At 37.6% G+C, this 12,682-nt stretch overlaps 1 protein-coding gene across 4 annotated transcripts in view; it reads left to right on the top strand.

The window, feature by feature from the left end:
• Positions 1-12,682, top strand: part of USP34 (ubiquitin specific peptidase 34) — a 291,540-nt gene that overhangs the window by 198,074 nt on the left and 80,784 nt on the right. For all 4 annotated transcript variants that reach the window (XR_002734953.2, XM_023228313.2, XM_023228311.2 and 1 more), the window contains exons 40-42: positions 54-109; positions 208-328; positions 12,200-12,383. Coding sequence is in view for 3 of the 4 variants with exons in the window: in XM_023228313.2 (XP_023084081.1) it covers positions 54-109; positions 208-328; positions 12,200-12,383 (361 nt within the window). In the remaining variant the exon portion in view is untranslated. The remainder of the gene's footprint in view (positions 1-53; positions 110-207; positions 329-12,199; positions 12,384-12,682) is intronic.

Below are 12,682 nucleotides of genomic sequence, written 5' to 3'. Positions count from 1 at the left end.
TTGGTAAAACATAAAAATTTATATCTGAATTTTTATTTTCTTTTTGTATTAAGACAACGCTCCTCGACTTAGATGCCTTGGCAAGACATTTGGCTGACTGTATTAGAAGGTAAAATTTGATGTGAAATTGAAATTTATATTGTTAAGAAAAGAAGACATAATTATGTAAACTATCTTGTTTGTGTGTATTTTTTTTCTTTTTTGTAGTAGGGAGATCCTTGATCATCAGGATGGTAATGTAGAAGATGATGGGCTTACAGGACTCCTAAGGCTTGCAACAAGTGTTATTAAACACAAACCACCCTTTAAGTTTTCAAGGGAAGGACAGGTAAGTATTAAGGTATTCAAATGTTTCTATGAAATGTGATTGAAACCTTTTGTTGTTACATTGTGTATTAGTCTGTTTTTTACACTGCTGATAAAGACATACCCCAGACTGGGCAGTTTACAGAAGAAAAGGGTTTAATTTGACTCAGAGTTCCACGTGGCTGGGGAGGCCTCACAATCATGCCGGAAGGCAAATCAGAGCAAGTCGCATCTTATGTGGATGAGGACAGGCAAAAAAAGAATGAGAACCAAGTGAAAGGGGTTTCTCCTTATAAAACCATCATATCTCTTGAGACTTACTCACTTACCACAATATGGGGGAAACTGCCACCATGATTCAGTCATCTCCCACCATGTCCCTCCCACAACAATGGGAATTATAGGCAATATAATTCAAGATGAGATTTGGGTGGAGACACGGCCAAACTATATCACATTGTATGTGGATATGTTAAAAATTTTGAACATATAGACATAAAAATTGCTAGAACTTAATTACTGGCAAGAAAAGCAAATTTTAAATAAATTGAATTCTGGAAATATAAAACATGGGCTTTTTTTAGAATGCAAAATCTAATGTTAATTCCTGTGATTGACTGTATATAGAAAGGTAACGTAAGGATGGGCATGGTGACTCATGCCTATAATCCTAGCACTTTGGGTGGCTGAGGTAGGTGGATTGCTTGAAACCAGGAGTTCGAGACCAGCCAAGGCAACATGGTGAAACATCATCCCTACAGAAAATACAAAAATTTGCTGGGTGTGGTGGCGCACACCTATAGTCTCAGCTACTCAGGAGGCTGGGGTGGGAGGATTGCTTGAGCCCAGGAAGTTGAGGCTTCAGTGAGCCGTGATCACACCACTGCACTGTAGCCTAGGTGACAGAAGGAGACCCTGTCTCAAAAAAAAAAAAGTAACCTATATTTTATTAGTGTGCTTTCTATAGAGTTGTATATTTTGAATTACTGTCCTAAACTGTGAATCATATCCTAATACAGTGGAATTAATAAGTAGTCATTATTGGGTACTTGTTTCATATTTTAAAGACCTATGTGACATAAAATCTATCTCTGAATATTGGAAACACTTCATGCCTCTGTACCAACAAATGTCTCATTTTGATTGTCTCTTGATTAAGTAGTTCATCTTATCTTACCATTGGTACATTTGTCCTGGTCATTGAAGGAATTTGTTATGGTCTGGAGAGCTGTTGTCTTAAAGTTACTGAATGTGTTAGGAAACAGCAACCAAAAGGATAGAAGATTGTCCTCATAGGCATAGACTAAAGGATTCTTGAGAGCAACTTAAGGTTACAGTCTTATCTGTTTGAAATCTTTGCTACTTCCCCTAATGCACAAAACTTCTTGTGCTATTTCTTTCAGGGTTTTTGCCTTTTCCATTACACTCACTGGAAGTGATTTGGTTGATTTACAGCCTTGTTGGTTGAAGTCTTTTCTTATATATAAACTAGTGTATAACTTTTATCCCCAAATATAAATATGTTAATTAGTTTTTCTAATAATGTTGTAAAGCAAAAGTCATTGTTAAGAAAAAATAATTTTAGATAGTGTAAAAAAAGAATATTCCCATTTGGTTTGATTTCCTCTGATGTTGTGGTGATGGCCTTCCAGGACTTTTCATGGATACGGTAAATATGCATGTATAAAATTCATATTTATAGAAATTTTACAGTTTATAAATATTCTGTGATCGGTTTTTACTAAAAAATGAGTACATTAAAAAAGAATGTATTTTTTAAAATTGACTAAGAGGCAATAATTTAAATCTTTGAATTTATGATGTTATAGAAAAAAACTGTAAAGGCAGCATCTTTGCATACTTGTCCCATTATTTACTCATGAACTCTTTAAAGTAAAATAGGTTGATTTTAATCCGTAGTTCATATCAGTATACAAAAGGATACATAAGTTTACACTTGTAGCCACACTGTGTGAGAATGCCTTTATCATGCATCTGCAGATTCTTACGTCATTGAGATCTTTGACAGTTTTGATGTTGCTTTAGTTTTATTTCTTTGTTAATTGGTGAGTTTCTTTCCATTTATTTTTGTACTTGATATTTATTTGTTCAGTTGCTATATGGTTTCTTATTTATTTGTAAAAGTTATTTATTGGCCAGGCATGGTGGCTCAAGCCTGTAATCCTAGCACTTTGGGAGGCCGAGACAGGCAGATCACGGGGTCAGGAGATTGAGACCATCCTGGCTAACACGATGAAACCCCGTCTCTACTAAAAAAAAAAACAAAAAACTAGCTGGGCGAGGTGGCAGGCGCCTGTAGTCCCAGCTACTCGGGAGGCTGAGGCAGGAGAATGGCGTAACCCGGGAGGCGGAGCTTGCAGTGAGCTGAGATCCGGCCACTGCACTCCAGACTGGGCGACAGAACGAGACTCCGTCTCAAAAAAAAAAAGTTATTTATTTTGAATATGTCAGCCCTTCCTGTCGTATTTGCTGAATATATTTTTTCCAAAGTCTTATTTCTCTTTATTATTTTTTTATTTGTCTTCTGTTTATTGATTTATACAAGTTGTTATCCTGGGACAAATTTTTGAGGCTTTAAAAGGTGGATATTATTAGACCCAATTTTGATAGATGATGCAACTGAGGCATAGACAGGTTAAGTGAGTTGTGCGTGACTGAGTCACTTACTCTTCACTTGGCCAAGCTTTTAACCATTATGCAATACTGTGTACACATGATAACACATTAAACACACCGTTCTATACTTTGCTGTTTTTCAGCTGTCTTACAGATTTTCAAATTCAGTATATAACAGTTCATTTTTTTCAAAAAAAAAAACCGGAGGGGTGGACAGGGTCTCCATATTCAAGCTGGAGTGCAGTGGCACAATCATAGCTCATTACAGCCTTGAACTACTGGGTCAAGTGATTCACCTGCCCCAACCTCCCAGGTAGCTAGGACTATAGGCATACACCACCATGCCCAGCTAATTTATTTATTTATTTTTGTAGAGATGAGGTTTTACTATGTTGCCCAGGCTGTTCTCAAACTCCTGCCCCTAAGTGATCCTCCTGTCTTGGCCTCCCAACTGTTGGGATTACTGATGTGAACCAATGCACACCGCCATGCTTCGCTATTCATTTTGTAAAAGTAACTTCAAAATATTATTGTTGTTATTATCTTTGAGACAAGGGTCTGGCTCTGTCACCCAGGCTGGACTGCAGTGGCATGATCTCAGTTCACTGCAGCCTCCACCTCCCAGGCTCCAGTAGTCCTTGCACCTCAGCCTCCCGAGCAGCTGGGACTACAGGCGGACACCACCATACCCAGCTAATTTTTAAAAATCTTTTGTAGAGACGGGATTTCACCATGTTTCCCTGGCTGGCCTCAAACTCCTGGGCTCAAGCAGTCCTTCTGCCTCGGCTTCCTAACGTGCTGGGATTACAGGCATGAGCCACCATGCCTGGCCCAGAATATTATTTTATCTGCATGTATGTGGCGTATATATAATATATTTAACTAGCTTCCTAATGATCAGCATTGTCTTAAACTATTTCTAGTGATATTACAGAGATCTTTATACATTTAACACATAGATTTAGGAAATGTAGGAAGACATTCTAAAAGTTAGAACTGCTAGTTCATGGAGTATACATTTATAGTTTTGGTTATGTTAAAAACCAAAACCAAGTTAACTGTCTATGGAGGCTGAGCCAATTTATGATTGTACCTACAACCCGTGATAAAGTTGAAATTTTCCAACATTTCTACCAACATACTATACATTTAGATAATTTCTGCCAGTCTGATAGATACAAAGAAATTCTCTTGGTTTTATTTTCTATTACTTTTATTAGTTAGGCCGACTTCCCTTCATGTGTTTGAAAGCCATTTGTGTTATCTTTTCTCTGACTACTCAGATCCTTTTCCTTTATCCCTATTATGTATGTTATGGTCCTTAACTAATTTGTAGAATATTTTATATTAAGGAAACTATCTCATTGTAATGTGAATCACAGTATTTTTGTTTTCTGTCTTGACTTCATGGTTTTTGTTACGCTTGTTTCTTACGTATTTATTTATTTGAGACAGAGTCTTGCTCTATCACCTAGGCTGGAATGCAGTCCATGATCTCAGCTCACCTCAACCTTCACCTCCCAGGTTCAAGCAATTCTCCTGCTTCAGCCTCCCTACTAGCTGGGATTACAGGCGTGCACCACCATGTCTGGCTAGCTTTTGTATTTTTAGTGGAGACTGGATTTCACCATTTTGGCCAGGCTGGTCTTGAACTCCTGACCTCAGGTGACCCGCCTGCCTTGGCCTCCGAAAGTGCTGGCATTACAGGTGTGAACTGCCTCACCTGGCCTGCTTATTTTCTAAGCAGAGTTTTTTTTTCATGTAGTCAGGTTTATTGATCTTTTACAGCTACTAGATGTGTTACACTTTAAAAACTCCCTGTTTTTTCATGCTTTCATAACTTAATATTTTACATTTAAGTTTTTCTATCAGGAAATTATTTAGGTGAAAGGAATGAAATGAATAACTTTTTTTTCAGATACATACCCAGTTATCGTAGTAACTAACGATTTATTTTTTTATCTACTGATTACAAATGCTTCTTTTATCAAGTAAACTGCCATATGTATTTCTGGACTTTCATCTTATTGATGTGTTTGTTCATTCACCAATATCATATTTTAATTATGTAGACTTAAAGTTAATACCCTGTAGAGATGGTCCCTTTGTTTGTTTTTTGAGACAGTGTCTCACTCTGTCACCCAGGCTGGAGTGCAGTGATGCAGTGGCTCACTGTAACCTCTGCCTCCCAGGTTCCAGTGATTCTCCTGCCTCAGCCTCCTAAGTAGGTGGAACTACAGGCACCCTGCCACCACGCCCAACTAATTTTTGTATCTTTGATAGAGAAGGGTTTCACCATGTTGGTCAAGCTGGTCTCAAACTCCTGACCTCAGGTGATCTGCCTGCCTCAGCCTCCCAAAGTGCTGGGATTACAAGCATGAGCCATCACGCCTGACTGAGGTAGTCCATTTTCATTATTATTTCTTTTCAGCATTTTCCTGGCTGTTTATTTTTCCACATAAACTTTAGAATCAGTTCATGTAGTTATTTTAAAAAATAAAATTGGTGTTACTTTTTTCGTTGAGATTATATTCTGTTTCCAGATTTTGCATAATTAACTTTATGATACTGAATTTGCCTATAGAAGAGTAGGATTTGTTGTATTTATACAAAACCAATCATTTTATGTTTTTTATTTTAAATATTTTTTTCCTACAAAATTCAGGTTTTAAGTATTTCTTAGTAAGTTTATTCCTAGGATTTTTGTCCTTTTTGTTGATACATTGATACGGAATCATTGCTTATGTTTTTTAACTTGTCATTTATGTATAGTAAGAATTTGTGTATGCATTTGTTGCAGGCTATCTGAATTTGACTTATTGTTGGTAGACTGTTTTCAGTTATCTTTAGCTGTTAGTGTTGTCTTTGGTTATTCATTTGTTTTTGGTTTATTATCTGCAAGTAATTCTTGTTTTTCTATTATTTTCCCCAAGCAGACTCATGTCACAATCATCTGCAAGTAATTCTATTACTTCCTCTTTTACAAGTTTAACTCTTTCCATTTCTTTACCAAATTTTTTTCTCAAACATTCAGAATAATGTTAAGTTAGTTGTTTTTAGCATTCTTTATTGAAAAGGTCTTCATGTTCATGTAGTCAGATTATAATTTCCCCTTGGTTTCAGTGTTAAGGGAAAACTTTAGAAGCTTTCATACAGGAGAGATGTGATCTGAATTAACATTTTAAAGGGTTTACTCGTACTCCAGTTGGAAAATTCATCTATGGGCAAATTCTAAGGGCAAATGTATGAGTCAAGGGATCCAGTTAGGAAGTTTTTCAGTGGTTCCAGAGAGGGACAGTGGTGAAAAGTGCTTTGACTTGGAATATTTATTGAAAGTAGAGCTCACAGGTCACAGATTTGGATAGATTTGTTGGGTTTGAGAAAAGTTAATAAAGAATGACTCCTAAATTTTAAGCCTGAGAAGCTAAGGGAATGATAATGCCAATTATTAAGAAAAGGAAAACTCAGAAATGGGAGAGGGTAACGGCTGGTAAAATCAAGAGTTCTGTTTTGGTAATGTTAAATATGAAATGTAAATTAGATATCCGAGTGGAGGTATTGAAGGCATTTGGTTTTGTTGTAATATTAAGGAAAACATGCCTTAATTCCAAGGTATTTAAAATCTCTTCTACTTCAATGATTTTTACTTTTTTCCTTAAGTATTTTTAAGAATTATTTCTAGAATTTACTTTCATGCAGGATTTGGTAAACTTTTTTTTTATAAAGAGCCTTATGATAAATATTTTACACTTTGCAGCTGTGTAATAATCTGTCATCAGCAACACTACCACTATCACTACTGCTGCTTCCTCCTCCTTCCCCTTTTTCCCCTCCTTTCTCCTCTTTCTTCTTTCTTTTACCTTTCCAGTGGTGCTAATCTTTATTTTTCCTTTTTTCCTCCTCCTTCCTTCCTTTTTCTTCCTTTTTTCCTCCTTTTCCATTCCTCCTTTCTTCTCCTTTTAAAGTATGAGTATCATTCTTATCTCTAATGCCTTGCATAGTGTCTAAAAACTACGTTGAGCAAATGGATGATTGCGACTCAGACCTGATTCTTAGAACTGACAGTCAAACTACATTTGTCTTATGCAAACTTTGCATGTATCCTTACAAATTATGGCTGCTCATGATATTTATGCTTCATGGAAATAAATAATAGTTATTAAAAAGAGATATCATCAGAGATTTACAAGATCAGATTGCATTGACATGATTAGGAAAGGCTTTGAAGAAGATACAGCTTCGCCCAGGTTGGAGTGCAGTGATGTGATCTCGGTCCACTGCAACCTCTGCCTCCCAGGTTTAAGCGATTCCCCTGCCTCAGCCTCCTGTGTAGCTGGGATTACAAGCGTTTGTCACCACACCCAGCTAATTTTTTTTTTCTTTTTTCTCTTTCCTTTCCTTCCTTCCTTCCTTCCTTCCTTCCTTCCTTCCTTCCTTCCTTCCGTCCGTCCGTCCATCCGTCCGTCCTTTTTTTGTAGAGGCGGATTTTCACCATGTTGGCCGTGCTGGTCTCGAATTCCTGACCTCAGGTGATCCCCCCGCCTTGGCCTCCCAATGTGCTGGGATTACAGGCATGAGCCACTGCGCCTGGCCAGATACAGCTTTTTTAATGGGTATCTTTTGTAGAAAAGTAAGGGAAACATTTAAGTCATAGGAAAGAATATGAGTAAAAATTAAGTCATAGGAAAGCACTGGTTTCATGCAGAAAATTGGTTGGTTCAGTTTAGCCTGTGTTTTAGGAAGTATAGAAACTAGGTGGCCATCTGTTGTGGGCACAGGAAATTATTTTTATGTATAAAACAAAAGCATTATTGTCTTAGTCTGTTTAGGCTGCTGTAATAAAATACTGTAAACTGGGCTAGGCGCAGTGGCTCACGTCTGTAATCCTAGCACTTTGGGAGGCCAAGGCAGCTGGATTGCTTGAGCTCAGGAGTTTGAGACCAGCCTGGCCAATGTGGTGAAACCCCGTCTCTACTAAAAATACAAAAATTAGCTGGGCATGGTGGTGCGTACCTGTAATCACAGCTACTTGGGAGGCTGAGGCGTGAGAATCCCTTGAACCAGGGAGGTGGAGGCTGCAGTGAGCCAAGATTGTGCCACTGCACTCCAGACTGGCAACAGAGCAAGACAGTGTCTCAAAAATAAATAAAATAAAATATTGTATAGTGGGCAGCTTATAACGACAGAAATTTACTTTTCACAATTCTGGAGGCTGGGAATAGTACAAGATAAAAACTCTGGCAGATTCACGGTGTCTTGTGAAGGCCTAGATTTTGATTCATAGATGGCAACTTCTTGTGGAGCCCTTAGATGATGGGAGGGGTAGGAGGTCTCTCTAGTGCTTCTTTCATAACGGCAGAGTCCTCATGACTTAATAACCTTCCAAATGTCCCCCCTTCTAATACCATCACATTGGTGGTTAGGTTTCAACATACAGATTTCAGAGTGACAAAACCTTTTAGACCATGCAATTACTTTTGTAATTTTTGGCTGGGAAGGGATGGGATGAAGCGAGATTTGCTAATGAATATAAACATACACTTGGAGTAATAAATTCTAGTGCTCAGTAGCACAGTAGGATGACTATTGTTAAAAATTTTTTGTGTGTATTTCAAAATAGCCAAAAGGGAGGATTTGAAATGTTCCCAGTAAAAGAAATGATAAATGCTTGAAATGATGGATATTCCAAATACCCTGATTTGATCATTACACATTGTATTTATGTGTCAAAATATGTATTCCATTAATATATATAATTATTTTGTATCAATAGATAAATGTAAAAACAGGAGCCTTTGAAGGTTTTGATCAAATGTCAAGGATGTGCATTAACAAAATAAATATGGTAATGGATTGAGAGCCACCAGAGTGCACAAGTCTTTAAACTTTTGTTGTTTACATATTTCTTAAAGAATGTTGAAAAACCTAGGTGTCTCCTAGGCAGATTTTTTCAATTTGTAAATTTTTGAGTTTTAAGTATTTGTAAACAAAATGTGTTCGGGAAATTATTGAAATTGATGTTTTTAAAGACAGAATTATGGTCCTCTTTTAGATTAATGAAATGTAAGTGCTGTAGCAACTTTTATTCATCTCTCTTAAAATGTATAAACTCAGCCATAATCTCAGCACTTTGTGAGGTTGAGGCAGGAGGATTGCTTGAGCCCAGGAGTTGGAGACCAGCCTGGGCAACCTGGTGAAACCCCATCTCTGTAAAATAAATAAATAAGCAAGCCAGGTGTGGTGAGCATCTATAGTTCAAGCTACTCAGGAGGCTGAGTTGGGAGGATTGACTGAGCCTGGGAGATGGAGGCTGCAGTGAACCGTGATCCCACCACTGTATTCTATCTACCCTGGTGATGGAGTGAGACCCTGTCTCCAAACTCTCCTTTCTGAAATTTTACATAGCTGAATTTTTTCCTAATTCCTCTATAGTATTTCCACTTGACTCCCCCACAGAATGTAATTGTAATGTATTTATTAGTGTATTTGAACATCTTTTATTATTTGCATGTCATACTTCTACAACAAAATATATATGTTAATAAAAGTTTTTCCTGTGTACATGATATTGTCTTAAATTTCTTCTATAGTTATTACAGTTATTAGGACATGGCAATCAAAGGAGCATACATATACTTTGTTTTGCCAAACTAGTATGAAACATTAAAAAATTAAATTTTACTGAAAATATGCATTGTGAGAAGAATGGGCCTTATTAATATAGTTGTAGGTGAATATTAAGCTAGAATGATAGTGTTCATTAATTCTTCCTACTTTCTATTTTTATGTATGTGAATTCTGAAAAACCTTATTTACATAATGTTTTTAGTGCACATGGAAGTTTTGGGTAACTTTTTAGATTGAATTTCTTCTGAATTATAAGTCAGAAATTACACTATGATCTATTGCTGTATTAGTCCATTTTGTGGTGTTGTAAGGGAATACCTGATGCTGGGTATAAAAAGGTTTATTTGTTGAGGCCTCAGGGGTCTTTTACTCATGGTAGAAGGCCTTGAGAGAACAGCTATGTCACATGGTGAGAAAGGGAGGTGGGAGTTACCACACTTTTTTTTTTTTTTTTTTTTTTTTTGTAACAAGAGCTCTTGCATGAACTCAAAAGAGTGAGATCTCTCCCATTCCTGTGTGGTAGGAACCAAGCTCTTAAGGGATATGCCCTGATGACCCAAACACCTCTCACTACACCTCACCTCCAACATTGGGGAGCACATTTCACTATTAGATGTGGTGAAATGGGATTACAGACGTGAGCCACTGCACCCAGCCCAGTTTACAATACTTTATTACAGCAGCCTAAACAAACTAAGACAATAATTATTTTGTTGGACAAATACCCAAACCATATCAATCACCAAAAACTGTTTTTAGTATTCGCTCAGGTCATAGTTTGAGTAGGTTCTTATTTCTGTGAAGTATAAAGTCTTATAAAAATAAGCCCTTTGCCAGGCGTAGTGACTCACATCTGTAATCCCAGCACTTTGGGAGGCCGAGGCAGGTGAATTACGAAGTCAGGAGTTCAAGATCAGCCTGGCCAACGTGGTGAAACCCCATCTCTACTAAAAATATAAAAAATTGGCCGGGCGTGGTGACTCATGCCTGTGGGAGGCCGAGGCAGGCAGATCACGAGGTCAGGAGGTCAGGTCCTGGCTAACACGGTGAAACCAGGTATCTACTAAAAATACAAAAAATTAGCCCGGCGTAGTAGCAGTCACCTGTAGTCCCATCTACTCGGGAGGCTGAGGCAGGAGAATGGTGTGAACCTGGGAGGCGGAGCTTGTAGTGAGCCGAGATGGTGCCACTGCACTCCAGCCTGGGCAACAGAGCGAGACTCCATCTCAACAAAACAAAAAATTAGCTGGGTGTAGGTTCAGATGCCTGTAATCCCAGCTACTCAGGGGGCTGAGGCAGGAGAATCGCTCGAACCCAGGAGGTGGAGGTTCCAATGAGCTGAGATTGTGCTACTGCACTCCAGCTCAGGTGACAGTGAGATTCTTTTTTTTTTAAAAAGCTCCTAACCACTTTCCATATTTCCTAGCTAACCTTACTTTTCTTTGCTAAGAACTATGAATTACACATTCTTTAACGATAGTGAGTTAAACGAGGTGAGGTCATTATGGAAAAATATTTCAAAAATTTCTTTTTTTGGTACGCCTTTCAAGAGTTTCCCTGACCCACCCCCAGGTTTGTTGATTCACTGACTCATAGGACTCGGCATATAGTCATATTCATGGCTAAGATTTATTACAGCAAAATGATAAAAAGCAAAATCATGAAAAAGGTGTCAAGGCAAAGTCTGGAGGAAGCCAGTTGCAACTTTCTAAGAGTTGTCTTCCACTGGAGTTCCATAAGATGTGCTCAGTGAGCATGACGACGCATGTGAATTGTCTACCAAGAAAGTTCTCTTGAGCCTAGGAGTCCTTGGTTTTATCACAGGGTGGATCATGTAGTCACATAGTGCCTGTGAAACTGACCAGAGTTGCCCAAATTCCAGATTCCTGAAAGGAAAACAGGTCTTTAGCATAAACCTGTTAGGCACAGTGAGCCACTGTTCTCACTTAGAGAGTTTTGTATCAAGGTAGGGAGCTGTTTACTTACCAGTGATGTTTGCAGACTGTAGGCAAAGGCCTGCCTTTCTGTGGGTAGCAAGAGTCTCAGTCTTACTGTGTTCTCTCCAGAACAATGTGTCATAGTACTATTTGGGATGTGTGAGGGTGATCACTTGGTAAAATAACAAAGGACCAATTAGAAAAGAACAAGTGGAAAAGATAACCCAGCACCTACTTTCTCAGACTACATTTTAGAAAAAGTACAACAGTACTACCTTTCAACAGTATGAGTAAACTGTTGATTTTGCCACTGATACTGTTGCTATTATTTATTAGTAGAGAGAAGTAAGGGAAAAGTTAATGCAAAAGCACCAGTCAGACTTGTCAAGGGACTAATGAGGACTTAACAAAAACTTTACATTGCTTAATGGAGAAAATAACAACATTGTACATGAAAAGTCTAAGAATGAGCTAATTAGGTATCAAAAAGGAGAGAAGAGTAAAAGATGATCGCTGCCTTCATTTTTTCTAAGAAATGAACATAGGGAGGACTTTCAAATGATAGTATATCATGCTGCTATATGTTTTTGAGTAGCTTAATTGTAGCTTGTCATCCTGTTTATATGTTAACTATATTTGGAATGTAATTAATATCTCAGGTTAGATAACTTATGTTTCCTTTTACTCCCTAGGAATTTTTGAGAGATATCTTCAATCTCCTGTTTTTGTTGCCAAGTCTTAAGGACCGACAACAGCCAAAGTGCAAATCACATTCTTCAAGAGCTGCTGCTTACGATTTGTTAGTAGAGATGGTAAAGGGGTCTGTTGAGAACTACAGGCTAATACACAACTGGGTTATGGCACAACACATGCAGTGTAAGCATTCTTCTTTTCCTTTAAGCTTTATACAGTTTGAATTCAGAAATAAGATTTTGAGGGCACCATTAAAAGAATCTGCTCTTCACACACTTTAACATTATAAATGATTATTGGTAGGGTGTTATTAAAGTTAAAAAGTAAACATTGATGTGAAGGACCGGTTTATATGCATTTTAAATACTTTGGCTTTTTTTGTAAAAGTAATTTGATGCCAAGTAAAATCAAGTTTTAAAGGTCTTGAATTTTTAGAAAATAAATTAGTTTTCATGTGTGTTTTTTTATTTAAAAAATTATAT

This window comes from Piliocolobus tephrosceles, chromosome 15, assembly GCF_002776525.5.
Source record: "Piliocolobus tephrosceles isolate RC106 chromosome 15, ASM277652v3, whole genome shotgun sequence".
Taxonomy (NCBI): Eukaryota; Metazoa; Chordata; class Mammalia; order Primates; family Cercopithecidae; genus Piliocolobus; species Piliocolobus tephrosceles.
Note: the sequence above shows the minus strand (reverse complement) of the source record. Positions and strands in the feature narration are given on the sequence as shown.